The sequence below is a fragment of the Bos indicus x Bos taurus genome, chromosome 15 (assembly GCF_003369695.1).
Source record: "Bos indicus x Bos taurus breed Angus x Brahman F1 hybrid chromosome 15, Bos_hybrid_MaternalHap_v2.0, whole genome shotgun sequence".
In the NCBI taxonomy this organism is placed as follows: Eukaryota; Metazoa; Chordata; class Mammalia; order Artiodactyla; family Bovidae; genus Bos; species Bos indicus x Bos taurus.
In genome coordinates this window covers 44,059,704-44,082,297 of record NC_040090.1, presented here as the reverse complement: position 1 = coordinate 44,082,297, position 22,594 = coordinate 44,059,704, and the positions used below count along the sequence as shown (strand labels likewise).

Sequence of the window (22,594 nt, the reverse complement as noted above, 5' to 3'; positions counted from 1 at the left end):
CAGTATGTTGTGATAAAACATAATGGGTAATTATCATTAATATATTATCATTTTAAAAAATCTGGGAAACGCACACCCAAATGTAAGACGATGGTTCAGACAAGCAGTCTAACTTCAATTTTTTTTAAAAAAGTAAGCAGAGAAATCCTTTGTTCCAAAAGCCAGCAGGCAAAACTGATGAAAAGGAGTACAACTGCTCTGGCCCCTTTATCCTAACTACAGAGCTGCTTCTCTTCTCCTCAGTGATGCCTGAGATTTTCCTTGCAAATCCCAAGGTTGGGACAAACACGATTTAATAGTCACTGCTTTAATAAATTATAGGACATCCACAAGATGAGATAGTTTGCATGCATTGAAAATCATTGACAAAGTAGATAGATGTAAATATTAAGAATATTAAAGAGAACTAGAAATAAGGTAAATATATACATTTATGGATTTATGCCTATAAATACACATATATTTGTACACACATACATACATGTATATAAATACACACACATACACATATGTGCACAAATACACACATACACACATGTACTTGTTGCCAAGCCTTGGAAAGTGAAAAAAAAAACAAAATGCTATAGCTGAAAGATTCTTTTTTACTGCTTCAAATGTTTCTTTAGAATAAAGACATGTTATCATTTCAATTAAGAAAGCTTCTGACAACCTCTGTGTATCTGGGCACTCTCATCCCTTTATCTCTCAGCACATCTCCGGGTGTCTTCTCCCTGATGCCGGGCAGAATGCAGGGCCACTGTGCGCCTGTGCTCAAGTCAGGGTGGAAACGTGCAGAACGACAGCAGGGCTGAGAAGCCAGGCCTCCACTGTATAAACTGGGCCCTGCAGACCCCACGAAGGTCGCTCCAGGGCTGGGAAACTGTTTCAAGGGTGCTGCTGAGTGAGAAATAGTTCTCCAAACATGAATTGTGGTGGAAACAGAAATTGGTGCAATTTGGGAGGAGGCAGTTTGGCAGTATGTGTTAGGACCTTAAAATGTACATATCCTTTGGCTCTAAACTAACATTGCTGAGGTTTTATTCCTAAGAAGTAATTATGTCTATGAGCAGACAGAACTCCTCAGGCTGTACTGATATTAGTGAGAAAATGGAAAAAAAACCTTAAAATCTGTCATAAGTAAATTATGATATACCTAATCTATATCATATTAGATTTTAAAAAGTGACATAAAGAAGGATAATGATCTGTAAAGATAAACACTTTCTAAACATATATACAGGTTTATCTCATCTTCATAAAAATATATTTTATATGCAAAGTATATGCACACATTTTATTCATTTATTGACGTATTTAGTTCTTACAAACACATACACACACCACCCCCAAAGAACATCACAAGGCTGACAGTGCTTGTATCTGATGGACAGCTCTTGGGGGCAGTACGTGTGGGCTCAGTGCACAGGCTCTGCAGCCAGACTCTCCGGGTCTCATTCCTGGCTCCACCACTCACCCACGTGTGACCTTGAACAATGACACTCCTTTAGCAAATAGTATTGTTCTTAGTATTGCCAATCATTTTTCCACGCTTTAGGGATACAACAGTAAAGGGACAAAAATCCTTGCCCTTGGGAAGCTTACATTTATTGTTTCTTAACCTCTCTATGCCTTAACTTTCCCATCTGTTAAATGGGGACAGTAGAATCTTTACCTCAGATGGTTGAATAACGATTGCAAGGCTCAAAATATGTAAAGTGTTTAGATAAGTACAAGGCATACAGCATGATAAATATGTTAAATATGTTAGATGTTATTTAAGCGTCTTTTAACTGTATTTTCTAAATTTTCAATAATAAAAATTATTACTGTGAATAAAAAAAAAAGAAAAGGAAGAATCCCCTAAAACCGTGGATCAAGGACCTCGGAAACTCAGTGCTGTCCCTGCCATCTTGATCCTGAGTGGAAAGATGACACGATGTCCTCAGAAAGAGCCAGGGGAGATAACCAAGAGAGGAGGGGTTAGAGCCTGCCCTGCGAGTCATGCCCGCCACGTTCCTTATCACAGAAACCACTGCAGCCTGAAGCCCCAGGGCATCACAGGGAGCTGGTCCCTGAGATAATTATTCCCTCTGACCTAGTAATTCCTCTCAGTTCTGGAAAGCTATCTGATGAGAATAATTCAAGAAAAGCAAAGAGTCACAACCTAACATTTAACTCGGCACTATCTGATATTAGCAATAAGCTGGAAAACATTCTAAAAAAGATCAATGTCAACATAGGGTTTAAGTTAACTACGGGACACCTAGCCCAGGAAACAGAGCAGCTATCAAAAATTATAACTACAAAAACCACATGCGAATATAGAAGATACGTATGATGTAATATTAAGAGAGGATAACAAAATGAGTTTGTACATGCCTTCATCAAGTAAAAATATGAAAAACTATGCATTGATGTGGATAGTAATGACCAAAAAATGAAAACAGCTAGATGAGAGTGGTAATAGATGTGATTATTTTACTTGTAGACATTTCCCTATAAGAAATGAAAGTGAATGCAAACCCAAAACAAATCATTCAAAGCCATTGAAGACAAGGGTTCTGATGTGGTTTTAAAAAATTCCAATCTTAAACCAGGCAAAATGGTTTGGGGATGGGGAAGATGAAATGAGGAATGTTTCAGATCAAGGAAATGTCTTCCAGAAAGGGTTCTAGAAAGGTGGGAATATTGTGCCCTATTTAAATGAGGCCAGTGTATGGATGACAAGAAGAGAGGCTGAGACAGCATCAAATACATTTGCGGACAGAGAGGTAGGTGGGGGGCTGGCCAGATGTTAAGGGTTGATTTGCTCACGTCAGCCTCAAATTCATCCTGGAGAAGGAAATGAAAACCCACTGGAGTCTTAGCCTCCAGTCCCCCTGAATGTGACCTTATTTGTAAAATCAATGCAGATGTGATTAGTTAAGATGAGGTCATGCTGGAGTAGGGGGAGTCCCTAATCCAACATGACAAGTGTCCTTATCAAAAGAGAAAATTTGGACACAGAGATATGCATAGAAGGAAGATGATGTGAAGAAATATAGCAATAAATCAGCCCTCTGTGAGCTCAGGAGAGAGGCCTGTAACAGATCTTCCCCTTGCAGCTCTCAGAAAGAACCAAGATACCCACCCCTTGGTCTCAGACTTGTGGCCTCCAAAACTGGGAGCAAATAAATTTCTGTTGCCTAAAAACAAATGAAAAAAAACAATTCCATCTTTCCTATTTTCCGAGTTGGATTCCATGATACACGAAAAGGAGTTTTGAAACAAGGTCCTACTACAGTAGCTCAGGGAATTATAGTCAATATCCTGTGATAAATCATAGTGAAAAATAATTTTTAGAAGAATGTGTGTGTATATATATATATGTATAACTGAATCACTTTGCTGTACAGCAGAGATTAACACAACACTGTAAACCAATTATGTTTCAATAAAAAAAAAAGAGAGCTCCAGAGGGTTTCCCCAATATTTCATTCCTTCCCTGGTGGCTCAGACAGTAAAGAAATTGCCTGCAATGCAGGAGACCTGGGTTCAATCCCTGGGTTGAGAAGATCTCCTAGAGAAGGGAATGGCAACTCCCTCTTGTATTCTGGCCTGGAGAATTCCATGGACAGAGAAGCCTGGTGGGCTACAGTCCATGGGGTTGCAAGAGTCAGAGAAGACTGAGCAACTAACAAATCAACTATACTTCAATTAAAAAAAAAAAAAAAGGTAAAAGGTGTTTTGTTTTGGAGAGGTATATAGAGATGGTCCATATTCAAAGGACTAGGAAATAGGATCAAATAAAACTGACCAGAGGTCAGCATCGGAGGACTTTAATGCTTATTAATATTATGGATTTCCAGAATGCAGATACATTACCCAATTACCCAAACTAGTGATCAGCTCCCTTTCCCTCCCCCGCTGAACATGATTAGCATTCCTGGGGCCTGGGGCAGCCTCTGGGGCTCACAGCAACGGCCTGCCCCCTCCCACCGTCAGGTGTCTGCTCTGCTCGGCACAGGATGCCTTGTTCCTCGTGCTGTGTGCTGCTGCAGGCGGCTTATCACGCCTGCAAGCAAAAGTGCAATTATGCTGAAGGAGGCATCCTTGGCATCTTTTTCCAATGAAGGATATTAAGAACCTGCTGAAGAGATCGCTAGTGGCAGCTATTATGTCTCTGACTTGGAGAGGTCAGAGACCTTACTTTCTCAGGCCTAAAAGGTGGTTTTTTGGGGTGGGGTGAGGTTGGAGAAGGCACCCCACTCCAGTACTCTTGCCTGGAAAATCCCATGGGCGGAGGAGCCTGGTAGGCTGCAGTCCATGGGGTTGCTCGGAGTCAGACACGACTGAGCGACTTCACTTTTCACTTTCATGGAGTGAGAAGGAAATGGCAGAAGAATTTCCGTCTTGGAGAAGGAAATGGCAACCCACTCCAGTGTTCTTGCTTGGAGAATCCCAGGGACGGGGGAGCCTGGTGGGCTGCCGTCTCTGGGGTTGCACAGAGTCGGACACGACTGAAGTGACTTAGCAGCTTAGCAGAGGTGGGGAGGAGACGTCCATTTTAAGTAGTATACATCAGGACTTCCCTGGTTGTCCAGCGATTAAGAATCAGGCTGCAATGCAAGGGACGTGGGTTTCATCGTTGGTCTGGGAGGATTCCACATACTGTGGAGCAACTAAGTCCGTGTACCACGACTACTAAGGCTGCACTCTAGAGCCCACGCACCAGAACTACCGAAGCGTGGTGCCTAGAGCCTGTGCTCTGCAACAAGAGAAGCCACCGCAGTGAAAAGCCCACACAGCGCATGTAGAGACAGCTCGCGTGCAGCAACAAAGGCCCAGTGCAGCCAAAAAAAAAAATGTTTTAAGTTGTCTACATCAGATACAATAGATACAATACTCAATCTCTTAACACTTACAAGGCAAAACCTACAATTTAAGTCATTTTATTCATCTAAATGCATATTTTTATTCTATCACAAAGAACAAAACAATGTTGGGCTCCCGATAGGAAAACGTGTTGTTGCTACTGGATTCGCTCAAATCTATTGATCTCATGTTGACTGATATGGACTCAATTAGGTCCATATTAGACAGCCAGGCCCTTGAGGCAGCAAGAGAATGAACCATTTATACTCTCTGAGATCCATGAGCTACACTTGCATGAAAACCTGAATTTTAAAATCCTATTCCAGTACCTGTGCTCTCAACCATATCTTTGCTCCCTCTGGACAGTAAGGGGGTGAGAGGAAGAGGTTGGGCATTGGAATAGAGCCAAGTCCCTGCTCCCCGCTTCTCAGCTGCTCAAACTAGGGATCTCCACTTTCCAGAGCTTTGACAAGCTGGAGACAGTTTTCTCAAAAGGTTGTGCTGGGACTCAGATGTAGCTCAATGAGCAGGAGTTTCCTTCCCAACAATCTACATGAGGTTTCTACAGAATGTCTTTTACAGAAAAAGCACACTAGATTTTGACATTTTGTGGTCTTCCTCAGATTCCTTTGGATGAGGGTGATGAGCTTGCATTCTCAGGAAAGGCAGATCTCGCTCAGAGATGTATGGGTTTGCACCCACCCAGCTTATGATGCAACCTCCTGGGGAAACCCCACAGGTGTCCTGTACCAATCCCATTTCCCTTCACAAAACTCACTGTCTACGTTCCACTTGATGCTCCGAGGAGGAAGTTTCAGGGTTTCATTGATCTTCTCCAGGACAGTCTGCAGCTTTTGCTTCTGGGCAATCTCTGACTGGGTGACCTCAGCGACGTTCAGCTTCTCACTCTCGAGTTTCTCTGGGGTGACAAGGGAAAGAGAACAGCTATTACTTTTGCTACACACCACCCTAAGCCATGCACTCACACCTTCACTCATTCACTCACTCACCAAATACATACTGGCACCTAGTAAGAGGGTTGCTGCTGTCCCTTCCTCAGCTGATGGTGGCATTGTGCTGCTGGTATGTATTGTGAAGACCTAGGGATTGTGTCTTGAAACCCCAAAATGATAAGGCCTTAGGACCATGAGTGAGTGAGTGAAAGTCACTCAGTCATGTCTGACTCTTGTAACCCCATGGACTATATACATATACAGTCCATGGAATTCTCCAGGCCAGAATACTGGAGTGGGTAGCCTTTCCCTTCTCCAGAGAATCCAGGACCATAGGTGGGCATTTAACCCAGTTTATCATATTTGAGCTATTTCCCCTCATATCTGGGGTTTACCCTCTTTTTTCATGTCTGCCTTCTTCTCCAAGGACATTCCTGTGCCCCGACTGGAAAGCCTTCCGTGCTTCCCCTGGGCAGTGGTCAAGTCCTAATTCAAGGTGTTCCGAATACTCTCGTAGTGCAGTACAGTATGAATCATATTTATGTCTCAATCACCTTCTTTCCTTTTAAACCCACTTGGAAGATAACTAATTTGATGTGTCCTATTTAATCAACTCTAACGCACACATCCTTTCACATTTTAACATCCCTGAAATCAGGCTGTCTTAAAACTGATGGGACCCTACAACTGCTGACAGCCAGATGGAAGCTGTAAGAGTTACCACTGCGTCTATGTGGATGAACTTGGTCATAACTCTTCACAGTGTGGTCACGTCCATGTCTCAGTAAGCCTACAAGATGCTGTACAGCAGAAATTAACAAAACATTGTAAATCAACTATACTTCAGTAAATTTAAAGAAAGCCTACATGAGCAATTTCAAAAAGTAGAACATAAAAATTCCAAGTCATAAGAAAGCATCAGGTAATAGTTTAATTGAAGGTTTTTTTTTTCTCTTTGAGTGGTACTTATCCTGGTATCTTTTAAAATCAATGGTTCAGGTATGCAATGACATAACCCCTTAATACTTAAAGGCAAAAAAAAAGTCTATTTTATTGATGTAAATTTATATTTCTATCTTAAGGAACAATTTTGGATTCCTTTCACACGCTAGTAAAGTAATGCTCGAAATTCCCCAAGCCAGGCTTCAGCAATACGTGAACCGTGAACTTCCAGATGTTCAAGCCGGTTTTAGAAAAGGCAGAGGAACCAGGGATCAAATTGCCAACATCTGCTGGATCATCAAAAAAGCAAGAGAGTTCCAGAAAAACATCTATTTCTGCTTTACTGACTATGCCAAAGCCTTTGACTGTGTGGATCACAATAAACTGTGGAAAATTCTGAAAGAGTTAGGAATACCAGACCACCTGACTTGCCTCTTGAGAAACCTATATGCAGGTCAGGAAGCAACAGTTAGAACTGAACATGGAACAACAGACTGGTTCCAAATAGGAAAAGGAGTATGTCAAGGCTGTATATTGTTACCCTGCTTATTTAGCTTATATGCAGAGTACATAATGAGAAACGCTGGGCTGGAAGAAACACAAGCTGGAATCAAGACTGCTGGGAGAAATATCAATAACCTCAGATATGCAGATGACACCACCCTTATGGCAGAAAGTGAAGAGGAACTAAAAAGCCTCTTGATGAAAGTGAAAGAGGAGAGTGAAAAAGTTGGCTTAAAGCCCAACATTCAGAAAATGAAGATCACGGCATCTGGTCCCATCACTTCATGGGAAATAGATGGGGAAACAGTAGAAACAGTGTCAGACTTTATTTTTGGGGCTCCAAAATCACTGCAGAGGGTGACTGCAGCCATGAAATTAAAAGACGCTTCCTCCTTGGAAGGAAAGTTATGTCCAACCTAGATAGCATATTGAAAAGCAGAGACATTACTTTGCCAACAAAGGTCCGTCTAGTCAAGGCTATGGTTTTTCCAGTGGTCATGTATGGATGTGAGAGTTGGACTGTGAAGAAAGCTGAGCACCGAAGAATTGATGCTTTTGAACTGTGGTGTTGGAGAAGACTCTTGAGAGTCCCTTGGACTGCAAGGAGATCCAACCAGTCTATTCTGAAGGAGATCAGCCCTGGGATTTCTTTGGAAGGAATGATGCTAAAGCTGAAACTCCAGTACTTTGGCCACCTCATGTGAAGAGTTGACTCATTGGAAAAGACTGATGCTGGGAGGGATTGGGGGCAAGAGGAGAAGGGGACGACAGAGGATGAGATGGCTGGATGGCATCACCGACTCGATGGACGTGAGTCTGAGTGAACTCCGGGAGTTGGTGATGCACAGGGAGGCCTGGTGTGATGCGATTCTTGGGGTTGCAAAGAGTCGGACACGACTGAGCGACTGAACTGAACTGAATAGGAAATAATGTTGTCTGCTATTCAGTTCAGTTCAGTTCAGTTGCTCAGTTGTGTCCGACTCTTTGCAACCCCATGAATGCAGCACGCCAGCCTCCCTGTCCATCACCAACTACCGGAGGTCACTCAGACTCATGTTCATCGAGTCGGTGATGCCATCCAGCCATCTCATCCTCTGTCGTCCCCTTCTCCTCCTGCCCCCAATCCCTCCCAGCATCAGAGTCTTTTCCAGTGAGTCAACTCTTCACATGAGGCGGCCAAAGTACTGGATTTTCAGCTTTAGCATCATTCCTTCCAAAGAAATCCCAGGGCTGATCTCCTTCAGAATGGACTGGTTGGATCTCCTTGCAGTCCAAGGGACTCTCAAGAGTCTTCTCCAACACCACAGTTCAAAAGCATCAATTCTTCGGTGCTCAGCTCTCTTCACAGTCCAACCTCACATCCATACATGACCACAGGAAAAACCATAGCCTTGACTAGACGGACCTTTGTTGGCAAAGTAATGTCTCTGCTTTTCAATATGCTATCTAGGTTGCTCTTGGATTCACCTAATCCATTCTCCACAACTCACTGGAGGACTGACAGGACTTTCTGAAGCATGTTTAAAATGTCTTTTCTCCTCATTTTGAGGAGAAACTAATGAAAGTTCACCATCCATCAATGGTCCCCATATAGCTTATATTATCTTACTTCTCAGTAGTTGTAGCTTATCCAAGTCAAATGCCTCTTGAGTAATTCTTTGAAGACAAAATTGCCTAGTAGAAAATAGGTTATGGAAAAGCCTGAATGAATTTTTATCGTTCCCCTGTAGATACACACTCAGGTTATATTCCACTTTTTCCCCATTTGTAATAAAGTTGCAGTAAACATCCTGTGTGTGTATGTATGTATATCTGTATTACCAACTGATTTTTACTGGTAAAAATAGAAGTTATTGTCTTACAAATTTTCTTCTTGAATACAGTCATCTTACCAAATTCCTTTATTATTCTTTGGGTTTTCAATATTCTCTAGGCACACAAATAACATAAAACATTACTGTCCCTATTGTGTAAGCTTATGTCACTTATTTCAATTTTATGACATTTTAAGATAGATTTCTTTGAGAGTCTCTTCTATTGTTTCTACCCTTCATATTATTTTAAAAATATTCAACCCTTAAAATTTAAGAGATTACTCAAATAGTCCTACAGTTAAATAACTTCATTCAGTGTTACTAAGAATTTATAGATAATTTCTTTTTAAAGTCTTTAGTTTTTTTCCCCTTTATTCAGCTAATTTCAGCTAGTTCTATGAAAATTTCCATTACCAAATTCTTATTCTTCCAGGAAATTGTTTCTCTCATGTTATTATAGTTCTGAAAATTGTTCATCATTAGTTTAACTTGTTGTAAAGTAGTAGACATGATTTTGAAATAGGATGCTATTTAGAAAATTTTCTCAGGTAGGATTATATTGTAAATCTTTCAGTTGTTTTTGAAGTTAGCATCCAAATAGGCTTTTGCAGAGGTTATTTATAGAAACAATGAAACAGTATTCAAAAAGTTCTCAAATATCAAAACAGGGCAGAATAAACTCAAGTATTCTGAATGGTTGTCATTCAGAATTGTTAGAATTGTTAGATATTCTAACAAACACAGTCACCACATATATCATACTATATAAATGTAACCACCCTTCAAAGAATTAGAATACATCAACTACTCCTTCCAATATGAACAATTCCTAAGTTATTATATTTTTGTTTCCAAAAACATGGAGAGGGCTAGTTTAAAAAAGTTTTTTTTTATTGTATTATGGTCAAAGAATTTGGTCTGTATAGCTTGTTCAGGCTTTATGGACATAGTCAAAATTTGTAAGTGTTCCATGCAGTTGAAAAGAATGAGAATACTCATTTGGAGGTGTTGCTGGTCATTTAGATTGTCTAGGTCTTCTCTAGTTTTATGAACTTTTTCTTAATGTGTTATTAAAAGAAATATGTTAATGGTAGATTTGTCAAGTTCTTGTAATTCTGACCAACATTTAAAATTTTTATATAGTAACATTTAATGCATAAAATGTTTTAGTTTTAAAATGTCCTTGAAAGTGAAAGTGCAGTCGCTCAGTTGTGTCCGACTCTGTGCGACCCCATGGACTGTAGCCTACAATGTTCCTCTGTCCATGGGATTTTCCAGGCAAGAGTACTGGAGTGGGGTGCCATTTCCTTCTCCAGAGGATCTTCCCAACCCAGGGATCGAACCTGGGACTCCCACATTGTAGGCAGATGCTTTACCATCTGATCCACCAGGGAAATTCAAAATGTCCTTATTTCCTAGTAATGTTAGTCTCATTAATAATGTAGAGACTCTTCCACAGCAATGTTTTTCTCCTTAGTCTATTTCATATTAAAATAGTTACCTAGCTTTCTTTTAATTAGTATTGTCTAGTAGATATGATTATTTCCATTTTTTCTTTCAACCCTTCTGTATCCTCATATATTAAAGACTATGTCTAGTAAACAGCATATAGAAAGATTTTTTGTTATCTAGTGTGACAATCTTTTAAAAGCATAGAGCCAATTTACATTGATTGGGTTTACAAATATACTTGGATTCACTTGTATCAGCTTATTTTGAACTTTCTGTTACTCTATTTTTCTGATTCTTTATGTCCCACTTTCATCCTTGTCATCTCTTAGATTAAGGCTTCTATTCCCTCTCATTTTCTCCTTATTAAAAGTAGGGAGGCTATATACTCTGTCTTATTGTTTTAGTGGTTTCCTTAAAAGTTTTATCATGTGTGTTTAACTTACAGTCTTATGCTAATTAGTCTCTTTATCCACGTACTAAATAATACAAGGACCTCAGTACACTAACTAATCACTATTCCTGACTTAAGTGCTATAGTTGTCTGGGATTCTGATTCTACTATATCTTCATTTTTTGTTGCATTTCATATCTTTTCTGGGGGTTCATTTTCCTTCTTTGTGGAGAATACTCTAGAAATTCCTTTTAGTGAGGGTCTGTTGGTAGTAAACCCTCTCACTTCATGTTTGTTTAAAATGCCTTAATTTTCTCCCCATTTTTAAAAGTTTTTTTTTTTTTTTCCTGGATATAAACTTGTAAGTTAACAATATTTTTCTGCACTTTGAAATTTTCATTCCAGTAGCCTTGGGATTTTATTGTTCCTGATAAAAGACAGCTTTCAGTCTGTTGTTATAGGTAATCTCTTTTTTTCTCTTTGCTTTTGATCTTTTCTTTGCCTTCAGTGTCTTAGGTTTCATTATGAAGATTTCTGATTATTTGTCGTGTTTGGGATACTCTAAGATTCCTGAATCTAGACTTCATATCTTCCATCAGTTCTGAAATTTTTAATTCACTATGTCTTTAATTATTATCTATACACCATTCTCTTTGTTTTCTCCTGCTAGAATTCCAACTGGCCATGTGTTGGATTTTCTTAATCTCTGTTTTTAATTCTCATTTTCCACTCCATTGTCTTTCTCACATTGCATTCTGGGTAATTTCTTCAGTGCCATATTCCAGCTCATCAATTCCTAATCAGCTGTGTCTAATCCATTGAAGTTTCTAATTACATTATTCCATTTTTTCCCATTTCTAGAAGTTCGATTTAGTTTTCTCTCATAGTTTGCTTGTCCAATTTTGATAGTTACTTGTGCTTTTATCATCCTTTCAATAGTCTTAAAACTTCTGACATATTAAATGTATTTTATATTCCATAACTGATCAATTGCTCATATCTATAGCATTTGTGGGATGAATCTGTAGTTTATTGTTTTGGCTGATGCTGTCATACTGGCTTACTTTCATGTGTTTGGTGATTTCTGATCTTGAGCTCATTTACCTTGGAATTTTATCTCTGGGAATTTTTTGTAGCCTGGGTTTAAGGTTCATCCTTTTAAAGAGGCATATGTTTGCTCCTGCCTTGGGAAGCACTAAAAACTTGGAACAGGTTTTAACTACATTTTCAGCTTGGGGCATTTAAAACCACATAAGTACTGTGAATTCTAGTCCAAAATGTGTGTGAGTACAGACATTTGATGATAAGGAATTATCAGTGCAGACTTCTTTCTTGTGTCCTATTCACGTCCAAGGCTGAGACAGACATTTATCCTTACTTACCCTCTCTGTGGGACAAGATTTTCTATTTCACCCATTGAAAGTGTTACACTTCAGAGACCCTGGTGTATACTCAGGAGCATCTGATCCAATTCCCCTTCCTTTCAGGCTTTCTCTCTTGACCCTGTAAGTGTGAGCCATTAAACCTCAGGCTAATTACTGTTTAGAAATTAACACTTATTTTACTGGATTTACACTTCCTTGTTGTTCTTGGCATCAGTAGGATTTCATTCCTTTCCAGTTAAGCCATACAATACAAAAAAATATGTGTTTTTTAAGGTTTATATTAAAGTATGCAGGCCAAGAAGATTTGCTTCAACATTTAGTGAGCCATAATGTTCAGCCTGGAAACCTATTTCCTTATCTTATTACATTAGCTTGCATATCCAAAACACTTATCATGGTGGTGATAGCCACCCTCTCTGACTTGTTCCTAATGCCGTGCCTTTGATATTTCACTATTTAATGTGTTCACTGTTAAGTTTTGTATAAATGGTCTTTATCATATTTAGGTAGTTTCCTTCTCTTCCTGTTACACTTGGGAGAGCTGTTGAAATGTATGACGTATTATTATTTGACATCTACTGAGAGATTTAGTTTTGCTATTGAAATTTACATGTGTACTTTAAAATTGAGAATATACAAACACCGACAAAATTCAGGCTGTGAAAATTAAGTCCCCTCTTCCCTCTGCTGTCCCAAATACCCCAGTTCCACACTATGGAGAGTTTTTGTGACTCACCAGAGATACTCTCTACGTACTCAAATATTAGATGTGTCTCAATGCACAGACACACTGACACAACACTTCTGCACCATGCTGTTTTTTTTACTTAGTGAGACACTCTGGAGAGCTTCTCTACTACTTATAAACAAAAGAATAAGAATAAAAAGACTTTCATCCAGCTTTTGAGTTTTTCAGAGACCAGAAAATGTCCCCTCCAATTTAAGAATAGCAGTATACATTATCTTCAATCATCTTAGAATCAATGACTATCATAGCAACAGCCAGGGCAGTGCTATCCAAAAGAAATTTTGATGGAAATGCTCATTTCTGCACTATTCAATACGGTAGCCACTAGACATATTTGGCAAGGGAGCATTTGAAATGGAGTTGGTGTGACTAGGTAAATGAATTTTTAATTTCTTTTAATAACTACATGTGGTTAGTGGGTACTCTTTGAACAGCTCTACTGTAAAGCTGTACAGGTCATCTTCCTGGTTTTACAGAAGAGTGACCCGAGTTGCAGAGGAATGTTTTCGTGGCAGAACCAGGATTGGAACTCCGATCTATCTTGCTTTTCATTACTCTTTCAATTGTAGCATAGCTACTACTTCAGCCTAAGTACTTTTTTGGGTGTGGGGAAGAGATTCTCAAAACCAGTATGACCAAACCCTTCAAGATGCTGTTCCTCCTGGGACTCATGGAATCATCCCTATTTAACACTCACCATTTAGAGTATAGCATCATTGACTCAATGGACATGAATTTGAGCAAACTCTGGGAGACAGCAGAGGACAGGGGAGCCTGGTGTGCTGCAGTTCAAGGGGTTGCAAAAAGGTGGACATGACTTAGTGACTGAACAACAACAAGGCAGAGTCAGCCTACTCTACATTTGGCTGCTCATTCCACACATCACTAGGTTCTCTCAGGAGATGGGAATACCAGACCATACTACCTACCTCCTGAGAAAATCGTATGAAGACCAAGAAGCAACAGTTGGAACTGGACATGGAGCAATGGGCTGGTTCAAATTTGAGAAAAGACTATGTCAAGGCTGTATGTTGTCACCCTGTTTATTTAACTTATATGCAGAGTGGTGGTGGTGGTTTAGTCGCTAAGTTGTGTCTGACTCTTGCAACTCCAAGGACTGTAGCCTTCCAGGCTCCTCTGTCCATGGGATTTTCCAGGCAAGAATACTGGAATGGGTTGCCATTTCCTTCTTCAGGGGATCTTCTCAACCCAGGGATCAAACCTGGGTCTCCTGCATTACAGGCAGATTCTTTACCCACTGAGTACATCATGTGAAATGCTGGGCTGGGTGACTCATAAGCTGTAATCAAGATTGCTGGGAGAAATATCAACAACTTCAGATATGCAGATGATATACTTTAAAGGCAGAAAGTAAAGAGGAATTAGAAAGCCTCCTGATGAAGGTGAAAGAGAAGAGTGAAAAAGTTGGCTTAAAACTCATGTAGAAAACTAAGATCATGGCATCTGGTCCCATCACTTCATGGCAAATAGATGGGGAAACAGTGGTAACAGTGACAGACTTTATTTTCTTGGGCTCCCCAAATCCCTGCAGATAGTGACTGCAGCCATGAAATTAAAAGATACTTGTTTCTTGGAAGAAAAGTTATGACCAACCTAGACAACATTTTAAAAAGCAGAGACATTACTTTGCCAACAAAGGTCCACCTAGTCAAAGCTATGGTTTTTCCTTTTTTTGTTGTTGTTTTTTTACTTTAATTTTATTTTTAAACTTTACATAATTGTATTAGTTTTGCCAAATATCAAAATGAATCTGCCACAGGTATACATGTGTTCCCCATCCTGAACCCTCCTCCCTCCTCCCTCCCCTGTAGTCATGTATGGATGTGAGAGTTGGACTGTAAAGAAAGCTGAGCACCGAAGAATTGATGCTTTTGAATTGTGGCACTGGAGAACACTCTTGAGAGTCCCTTGGACAGCAAGGAGACCCAACCAGTTGATCCTAAAGGAAATCAGTCCTGAATATTCATTGGAAGGACTGATGCTGAAGCTGAAACTCCAGTACTTTGGCCACCTGATTCGAAGAACTGCCTCATTTGAAAAGACCCTGATGTTGAGAAAGATTGAAGGTGGAAGGAGAAGGGGACGACACAGGACGAGATGGTTGGATGGCATCATTGACTCAATGGACATGAATTTGAGTAAACTCTGGGAGTTGGCGATGGACAGGGAGGCCTGGCGTGCTGCAGTCCACGGGGTCGCAAAGAGTCGGATGCGACTGAGCGACTGAACTGAACTGATGAAGGTGGAAGAGGAGAGTGAAAAAGCTGGCTTAAAACTCAACATTCAGAAAACTAAGATCATGGCATCTGTCCCATCACTCCATGGCAAATAGATGGGGATACAGTGGAAACAGTGACAGATTTTATTTTCTTAGGCTCCAAAATCAATGTAGACAGTGACTGCAGCCACAAAATTAAAAGAAGCTTGCTCCTTGGAAGAAAAGATATGACAAACCTAGACAGCATATTAAAAAGCAGAGACCACTTTGCTGACAAAGGTCCATATGGTCAAAGCGATGGTTTTTTCAGTAGTCATGTACAGATCTGAGAGTTGGACCATAAAGAAGACTGAGTGCTAAAGAATTGATGCTTCGAATTGTTGTGGGAGAAGACTGTCAAACTTGTCAATCCTAAAGAAAATCAAGCCTGAATATTTATTGGAAGGACTGGAAAGACTTCAGCTAAAACTCAAGCTCTAATACTTTGGCCACCTGATGGGAAGAGCCGACTCATTGGAAAAGACCCTGATGCTAGAAAAGATTGAGGGCAAGAGAAGAGGGTAACAGAGGATGAGATGGTTGGATGACATCACTGATTCGGTGCACATGTGTTTGAGCAAACTCAGGGAGATAGTGAAGGACAGGGGAGTCTGGCGTGCTGCAGTTCATGGGGTTGCAAAATGTCAGACAGGACTTAGTGACTGAAAAACAACAGGTTCTCTTGAAGCTTTTCCTTACCTACTGCCACTCCTGTAGTTTGACACCATCATTATCTTGTAAAAAGATGCTTTGCTGGAGTTTCTTCTACTGCCTCTAAGCAATCCTTCTGCGGCTCCTATTTCTGATGGTGCCATTTTGCTCAGAAGCCACCAACAGTGACCACTGCCCACTGAATATAGTCTAAAATTCTTAGTGCAGGGGTCTTCCATGAGGCAGGCTCATGTTTCTTTAAACAAATTTCTCATTTTAGAATGGTTTATAGATTTATAGAAAAGCTGAAATGACAGTTCAGATAGTTCCTACATCCTAAATCCAGGTTCGCCTATCTTTAACCTAGTTTACAGTACTATGGTACATTTGTCACAACGAATGAACCGACGCTGGTACATGACTATTAACTAAACTCCATATTTATTTGGGTTTCACTAGTTTTCCCTAACATCTTGTTCTGTTCACACCTCCTCATTACCCACCTAGACTCCTCTCTTCTAGGATCATTTTTTTTTTCCCCCCCAGAGATACCTGTTTCTTCAAAACCTTGACAGTTTTGAGGGATCCTGTGGTTTTTTTTTTCTGTTTTTCTCATGGTTAGACTGGAGATTTGGGAGAGGAAGACCACAGAGGTGAAGTGCCCTTTCATTGCCTCCTATCAAGGGTTCACGCTATGGATGGGAGTTATCACTGGAGACGCAACCTTGATTTGGCCAAAGTAGTGTCTGCGTGAGGTTCCTCCATACCCTGATCACTGGAAGCCAGTCACTAAATTCAGTCCATTTCAAGGGTGGGGAGTTAAATTCTACTTCCTTGAAGGAGTTATAAATTAATAACTTATTTGGAATTATTCTGTAAAGAAGATTTGTCTCTTCTCCTTCATTATTTATTCAGCTATTTACTGATATCAATATGAACTTAAGGATATTATTTTAGACTTTGGGTTATAATCCAACATTATTGTCCCTCATTTTCTTGCTCGAATTAACCATTGGGAACTCTTTTGCATGGGCCCTAAACACTGTCAGCATGCTGCCACACATATATGTGCATATTTTTCCTTAGTGCCTCTTTCTGCACTGCAAGATACTGCAGGCTCATTGGTATGCCCAGCTCCAGTCTCAGAGTCGCCGATACTCCAGAGGCCCTGGTTTCTCTTATTGGAGATCAGTGTCAGAAACCAAGGTCTGGGTGCTGGGTCTCGTCTTCTTTGCTCGCCACATACCCCACCCAACCAATCCTGATGGTCACCGGATGTGCTCCTGTCTCTTTGACACTCTCTCTTCACTCACACCGAAATCTACAGGGGCTTACCAGCAACATTTCTTACTAGAATGTTCTTCTCCTCCTTCATCTGGCTGAAATTCTGCTCCTTCCAGAAGGCCTGATTCAAAACGTCCCCTCTTTCAGGATGCCTTTCTAAATCTTCAACTTGATAGCCCACAGCCCTTCACAGCGCCAGGCTGTGAGTTTCTAAAGGCGGCACTGTGATGCACTTGCCTCTAAAGCTGTACACTCAGCAGCAGCACATAGCAAATCAAGTGGCTATTGCTTGATGAATGTTAATTCATCAAGGACACACATACAGACACCCAACACAAAACTAAAAACCCTCCTGGTCTCATGCTTCAAGAAGATATCCTATTTCAGTCCTAAGCAATTGTGAAAACCAGAAGGGAGAGCCTTGTGGCTTGCATCTCTCAGGACAGGCTTTTTCTGTTCCCAGTTACACACACATATTCATAGATAGGGATCAGGGGAATCAAACAAGCCATAAGGAAACTGGCAGAGCTGTCCCAAGTCAGAAAACCCCAATAAGAAACAGGTAGCAGCCCACGGTCAAGTGAAATGATGATCTGGGGTAAGCATTTCCCTTGAACCCTTCGCCTCCTGCCTCACTCACTCAGTCACATCTACTGCCTTGGTGTTGGGAATGCAAATATAGCAAGGTGTCCATGGATGCACCTGTATACTGAGACACTGGGAAAGCTATCCCACTTTTGGGCAGTTCTGAGACTCTGTAATTGGTGCACTGGGGTAAGAGTACACCCAGGGGAACTGAGGATGTTACATCTATCAGTTAACCTGAAGAGTCTTTGTGTGCGTGCTCAGTCGTGTCAGACTCTTTGGGACCCCGTGGACTGTAGGTTGCCAGGCTCCTATGTCCACAGAATTCTCCATGCAAGAAAACTAGAGTGGGTTGCCATTTCCTACTCCAGGGGATCTTCCTGACCCAGGAATCCAACCCACGTGTCTGGCGCCTCCTGCACTGGCTGGCGGGTTCCTGACCACTAGTGCCACCCGTGCAGCCGAGAAGAGGTTAATCCTGGGATAAAAGAGGAGGTGAATTTCCGCACAGGGTAGGGAGAAACTTCTTCATTAGGGGTGGGGTGGGAAGCTTTTTTTCTGAGGTGTGGAAAGGGCTGGAGCCACTGCTGTGAGAGCACAGGGGTGGGTACCACGAAGAGGTAGGCCAGAGCGGCCAGCAGCTGGTTTTTCCCAGGTGGCTACAGCAACAGTACAGAGAAATGGCCGGCGTCGGGAGGAGCAGTCTTATAGCAGAAGCTGCACCCTCCGGTCTCCCTAAATGATGCTGATACCCCTTTCCAGGCTCCCTGTGTTCACCTGCCACTGCGGGCAGCTCTCAGCATGCTGATGATTCCTGTCTCCAGCTCTGAAGCTCTCTCCTTCTCTACCAGGAGTACATTCCAGGGGTTCTTAATTCCCACACAGTCCTCATCTGCACAGTGATGGGAGCCTTAGGATAAATGCCCCTGCTCCCTTTCCTGATTTTGATGGGTGGTGACCCCCGCAGCACTGAGCCTTGGTTGCAAACACAGCTGTCATTCTTATCAATGCACACTTAATGGTGTTTCTCTCTTCCTCTCTTACATTTTCCACTTCATTACTTATATTTTCTAAGATTACCCATCACATAAACTTCTTCCACCTATGTCCTTGTTTCAGCATCTCCTTTCAGGAAAACTTCGTCAGCTCTGTTGCCAGGACAAGAGGGAAGGTGCAGACGACAGAGGCAGAAATGGGCAGCTGGGTTAGGCAGCTTGGAAAGAAGGACCTGCAGAAGGCTGTGCCAGAAGAATTTCCCAGGTATGCCTAGGGACTCAGAAAGCAGACCAGGCACTGATGCTGAGCAAGTGGCATCTGGCCACACAGTGGAGCACTGGGTACGCTGCTGCCCTCTCAGAGCTCATGATCAGAGAGCACCCAGCCAGATGGTCCACCTGTCACCGCAGGGATGCTCACCTATTCAGAACTTCACCACAGCAATGATATACACACACAAACACACACACACCTGTTGGTCCAGAGATCCCTGTCTGTCAGGGATGCTCACCTATTCAGAACTTCACAACAATCACACACACATACACACACACACATACACACACCTGTTGGTCCAGAGATCCCTGCCTTGGCATCTTGCTCATTTCTGAGTTGAGCCCTTGCTGCACGATATCATCAGCATGGATTCCCAGATTCCAGATCTGTATCCTGCTCCCAAGATGTGACTTGGCATATCTGGCCTCCTGGAGGCCCCTATGCCGTTTTATTTTTTCTAAGTGCCAGTATTTCATAGTTGGTTTATTAGTCCCAAACTCAGTTCCCTCCTGCTCTCCATGCCCAGCCCCAGTACAATTTTAAGCTAAATTTATGGAAATATTCATGCCTGATTCACCTTGATACCACCAGGTAATAGTACTGTCCTTACACATGGACGTTTATTTGAGCAACAAAGAGCAATTTCAAAACACTCAGTCATATACCCTGATATTGACTTCTAAACACCATTCTCAAATTCAAGAAACTGGGCCTCCTTGGAGAAGTAGTTGATTCTAGGGTCAGAGTAAAAGTGAAATATAAGATGAGCCTGGAGCATCTTATGATATTAGAAAGTAAGAAAATGCTCAGGAAAAAAAAAAAAAAATAAGTAAAGGGCAGTATGTACAGGACGTACTTGGAGCCAACCCGAAAGAGCTCCTGGTGCTCAAAGCTGGAAGTATATGAACAAACCAAGAATAATGACAATAATGATTATAATGTTTGTAATGATTATAAGAAATGGTATGGACCTAACAGAAGCAGAAGATATTAAGAAGACGTAGCAAGAATACACAGAAGAACTGTACAAAAAAGATCTTCATGACCCAGATAATCACGATGGTGTGATCACTCACCTAGAGCCAGACATCCTGGAATGTGAAGGCAAGTGGGCCTTAGAAAGCATCACTACAAACAAAGCTAGTGGACGTGATGGAATTCCAGTTGAGCTATTTCAAATCCTGAAAGATGATGCTGTGAAAGTGCTGCACTCAATATGCCAGCAAATTTGGAAAACTCAGCAGTGGCCACAGCACTGGAAAAGGTCAGTTTTCATTCCAATCCCAAAGAAAGGCAATGCCAAAGCATGCTCAAACTACTGCACAATTGCACTCATCTCACATGCTAGTAAAGTAATGCTCAAAATTCTCCAAGCCAGGCTTCAGCAATATATGAACCGTGAACTTCCAAATGTTCAAGCTGGTTTTAGAAAAGGCAGAGGAATCAGAGATCCAATTGCCAAGATTCGCTGGATCATCAAAAAAGCAAGAGAGTTCCAGAAAAACATCTATTTCTGCTTTATTGACTATGCCAAAGCCTTTGACTGTGTGGATCACAATAAACTGTGGAAAATTCTGAAAGAGATGGAAATACCAGACCACCTGACCTGCCTCTTGAGAAACCTATATGCAGGTCAGGAAGCAACAGTTAGAACTGGACATGGAACAACAGACTGGTTCCAAATAGGAAAAGGAGTATGTCAAGGCTGTATATTGTCACCCTGCTTATTTAAGTTCTATGCAGAGTACCTCATGAGAAACGCTGGGCTGGAAGAAGCACAAGCTGGAATCAAGGTTGCTGGGAGAAATATCAATAACCTCAGATATGCAGATGACACCACCCTTATGGCAGAAAGTGAAGAAGAACTAAAGAGCCTCTTGATGAAAGTGAAAGAGGAAAGTGAAAAGGTTGGCTTAAAGCTCAACATTCAGAAAACTAAGATCATGGCATCCAGTCCCATCATTTAATGGCAAATAGATGGGGAAACAGTGGAAACGGTGTCAGACTTTTTTTTTTTTTTGGCTCCAAACTCACTGCAGGTGGCAATTGCAGCCATGAAATTAAAAGACACTTACTCCTTGGAAAGAAAGTTATGACCAACCTAGACAACATATTGAAAAGCAGAGACATAACTTTGCCAACAAAGGTCCATCTAGTCAAGGCTATGGTTTTTCCAGTGGTCATGTATGGATGTGAAAGTTGGACTGTAAAGAAAGCTGAGCGCCAAAGAATTGATGCTTTTGGACTGTGGTGTTGGAAAAGACTCTTGAGAGTCCCTTGGACTGCGAGGAGCTCCAACCAGTCCATCCTAAAGGAGATCAGTCCTGGGTGTTCTTTGGAAGGACTAATGTTGAAGCTGAAACTCCAATACTTTGGCCACATGATGCAAAGAGCTGACTCACTGGAAAGACCCTGATGCTGGGAAAGATTGAGGGCAGGAGGAGAAGGGGACAACAGAGGATGAGATGGTTGGATGGCATCACTGAGTCAATGGACGTGAGTTTGGGTGGACTCCAGGAGTTGTTGAGGGACAGGGAGGCCTGGTGTGCTGTGGTTTATGGGGTTGCAGAGTTGGACATGACTAAGTGACTGAACTGAACTGAACCGAATGATTATGGGTTCGGGATGGGGAGCGCATGTATACCTGTGGCGGATTCATTTTGATATTTGGCAAAACTAATACAATTATGTAAAGTTTAAAAATAAAATAAAATTGGAAGAAAAAAAATAAAAAAAAAAAAAAGTAAAAAAAAAAAAAAAAAAAAAATAAAGTAAGTATCCTTGTATCCACACTAATATAAATAAATACTGTATACATATGTAAGTCCTATCCTTACAGAAGACTTTGAATTAATAAACGTAGAAGGAATGGGAGAATAGGAAAATAGAAAACCTCCTTAGACCACCACAGCAATAACCAGCAGATATGCTCCACCGATTATAGTTAGTGGGACGAGTCTAAGAAAAAACAAGATATTTTCAAAGTCTTAAAGTATTTCCCTGCAAATAAGTTAATAACAAAGAGTAAAGTAGTAAAACTTTATAGTGAAGAAAGCCTGGCCACACCACCTTAACTGAGTGGTCAAGGTTAATGTCACAAGTGAGCAGTCACGGTAACATTGTGTCTGCCCTGAAATGATGCGCTGAGGACACATCAGCTCTGTGCTACCCCTCCCCAAACGTACAACTCTAATCATGAGAACACACCAGACAGAACCAAATTGGGGTCCATTCTGCAAAATAACTAACCAGTCCTCCTCAAAAGTGCCAAGGTCATGAAAGATAGGAGATGTGACAACTGAATGTAATGGGGGATTCTGGGTTTACCTCCTAGAACCAAGAAAAGACATGAATGTAAAAACTAGTGAAATCCAAATAAATTCTGCAATCCAGTTAAGCACTGTCCTGAGACTGATTTCTTAGTTTTGATGCTTACCGTCTGCTTGCTGAGATGTTGACATTAGAGGAAGCTGAGTAAAGG

At 41.2% G+C, this 22,594-nt stretch overlaps 1 protein-coding gene across 3 annotated transcripts in view; it reads right to left on the bottom strand.

Moving 5' to 3' along the window:
- PARVA (parvin alpha) overlaps positions 1-22,594 on the bottom strand; it is a 179,549-nt gene that overhangs the window by 40,892 nt on the left and 116,063 nt on the right. For all 3 annotated transcript variants that reach the window (XM_027563303.1, XM_027563304.1, XM_027563305.1), the window contains one exon: positions 5,633-5,773. In XM_027563303.1, coding sequence (XP_027419104.1) covers positions 5,633-5,773 — 141 coding nt within the window. The remainder of the gene's footprint in view (positions 1-5,632; positions 5,774-22,594) is intronic.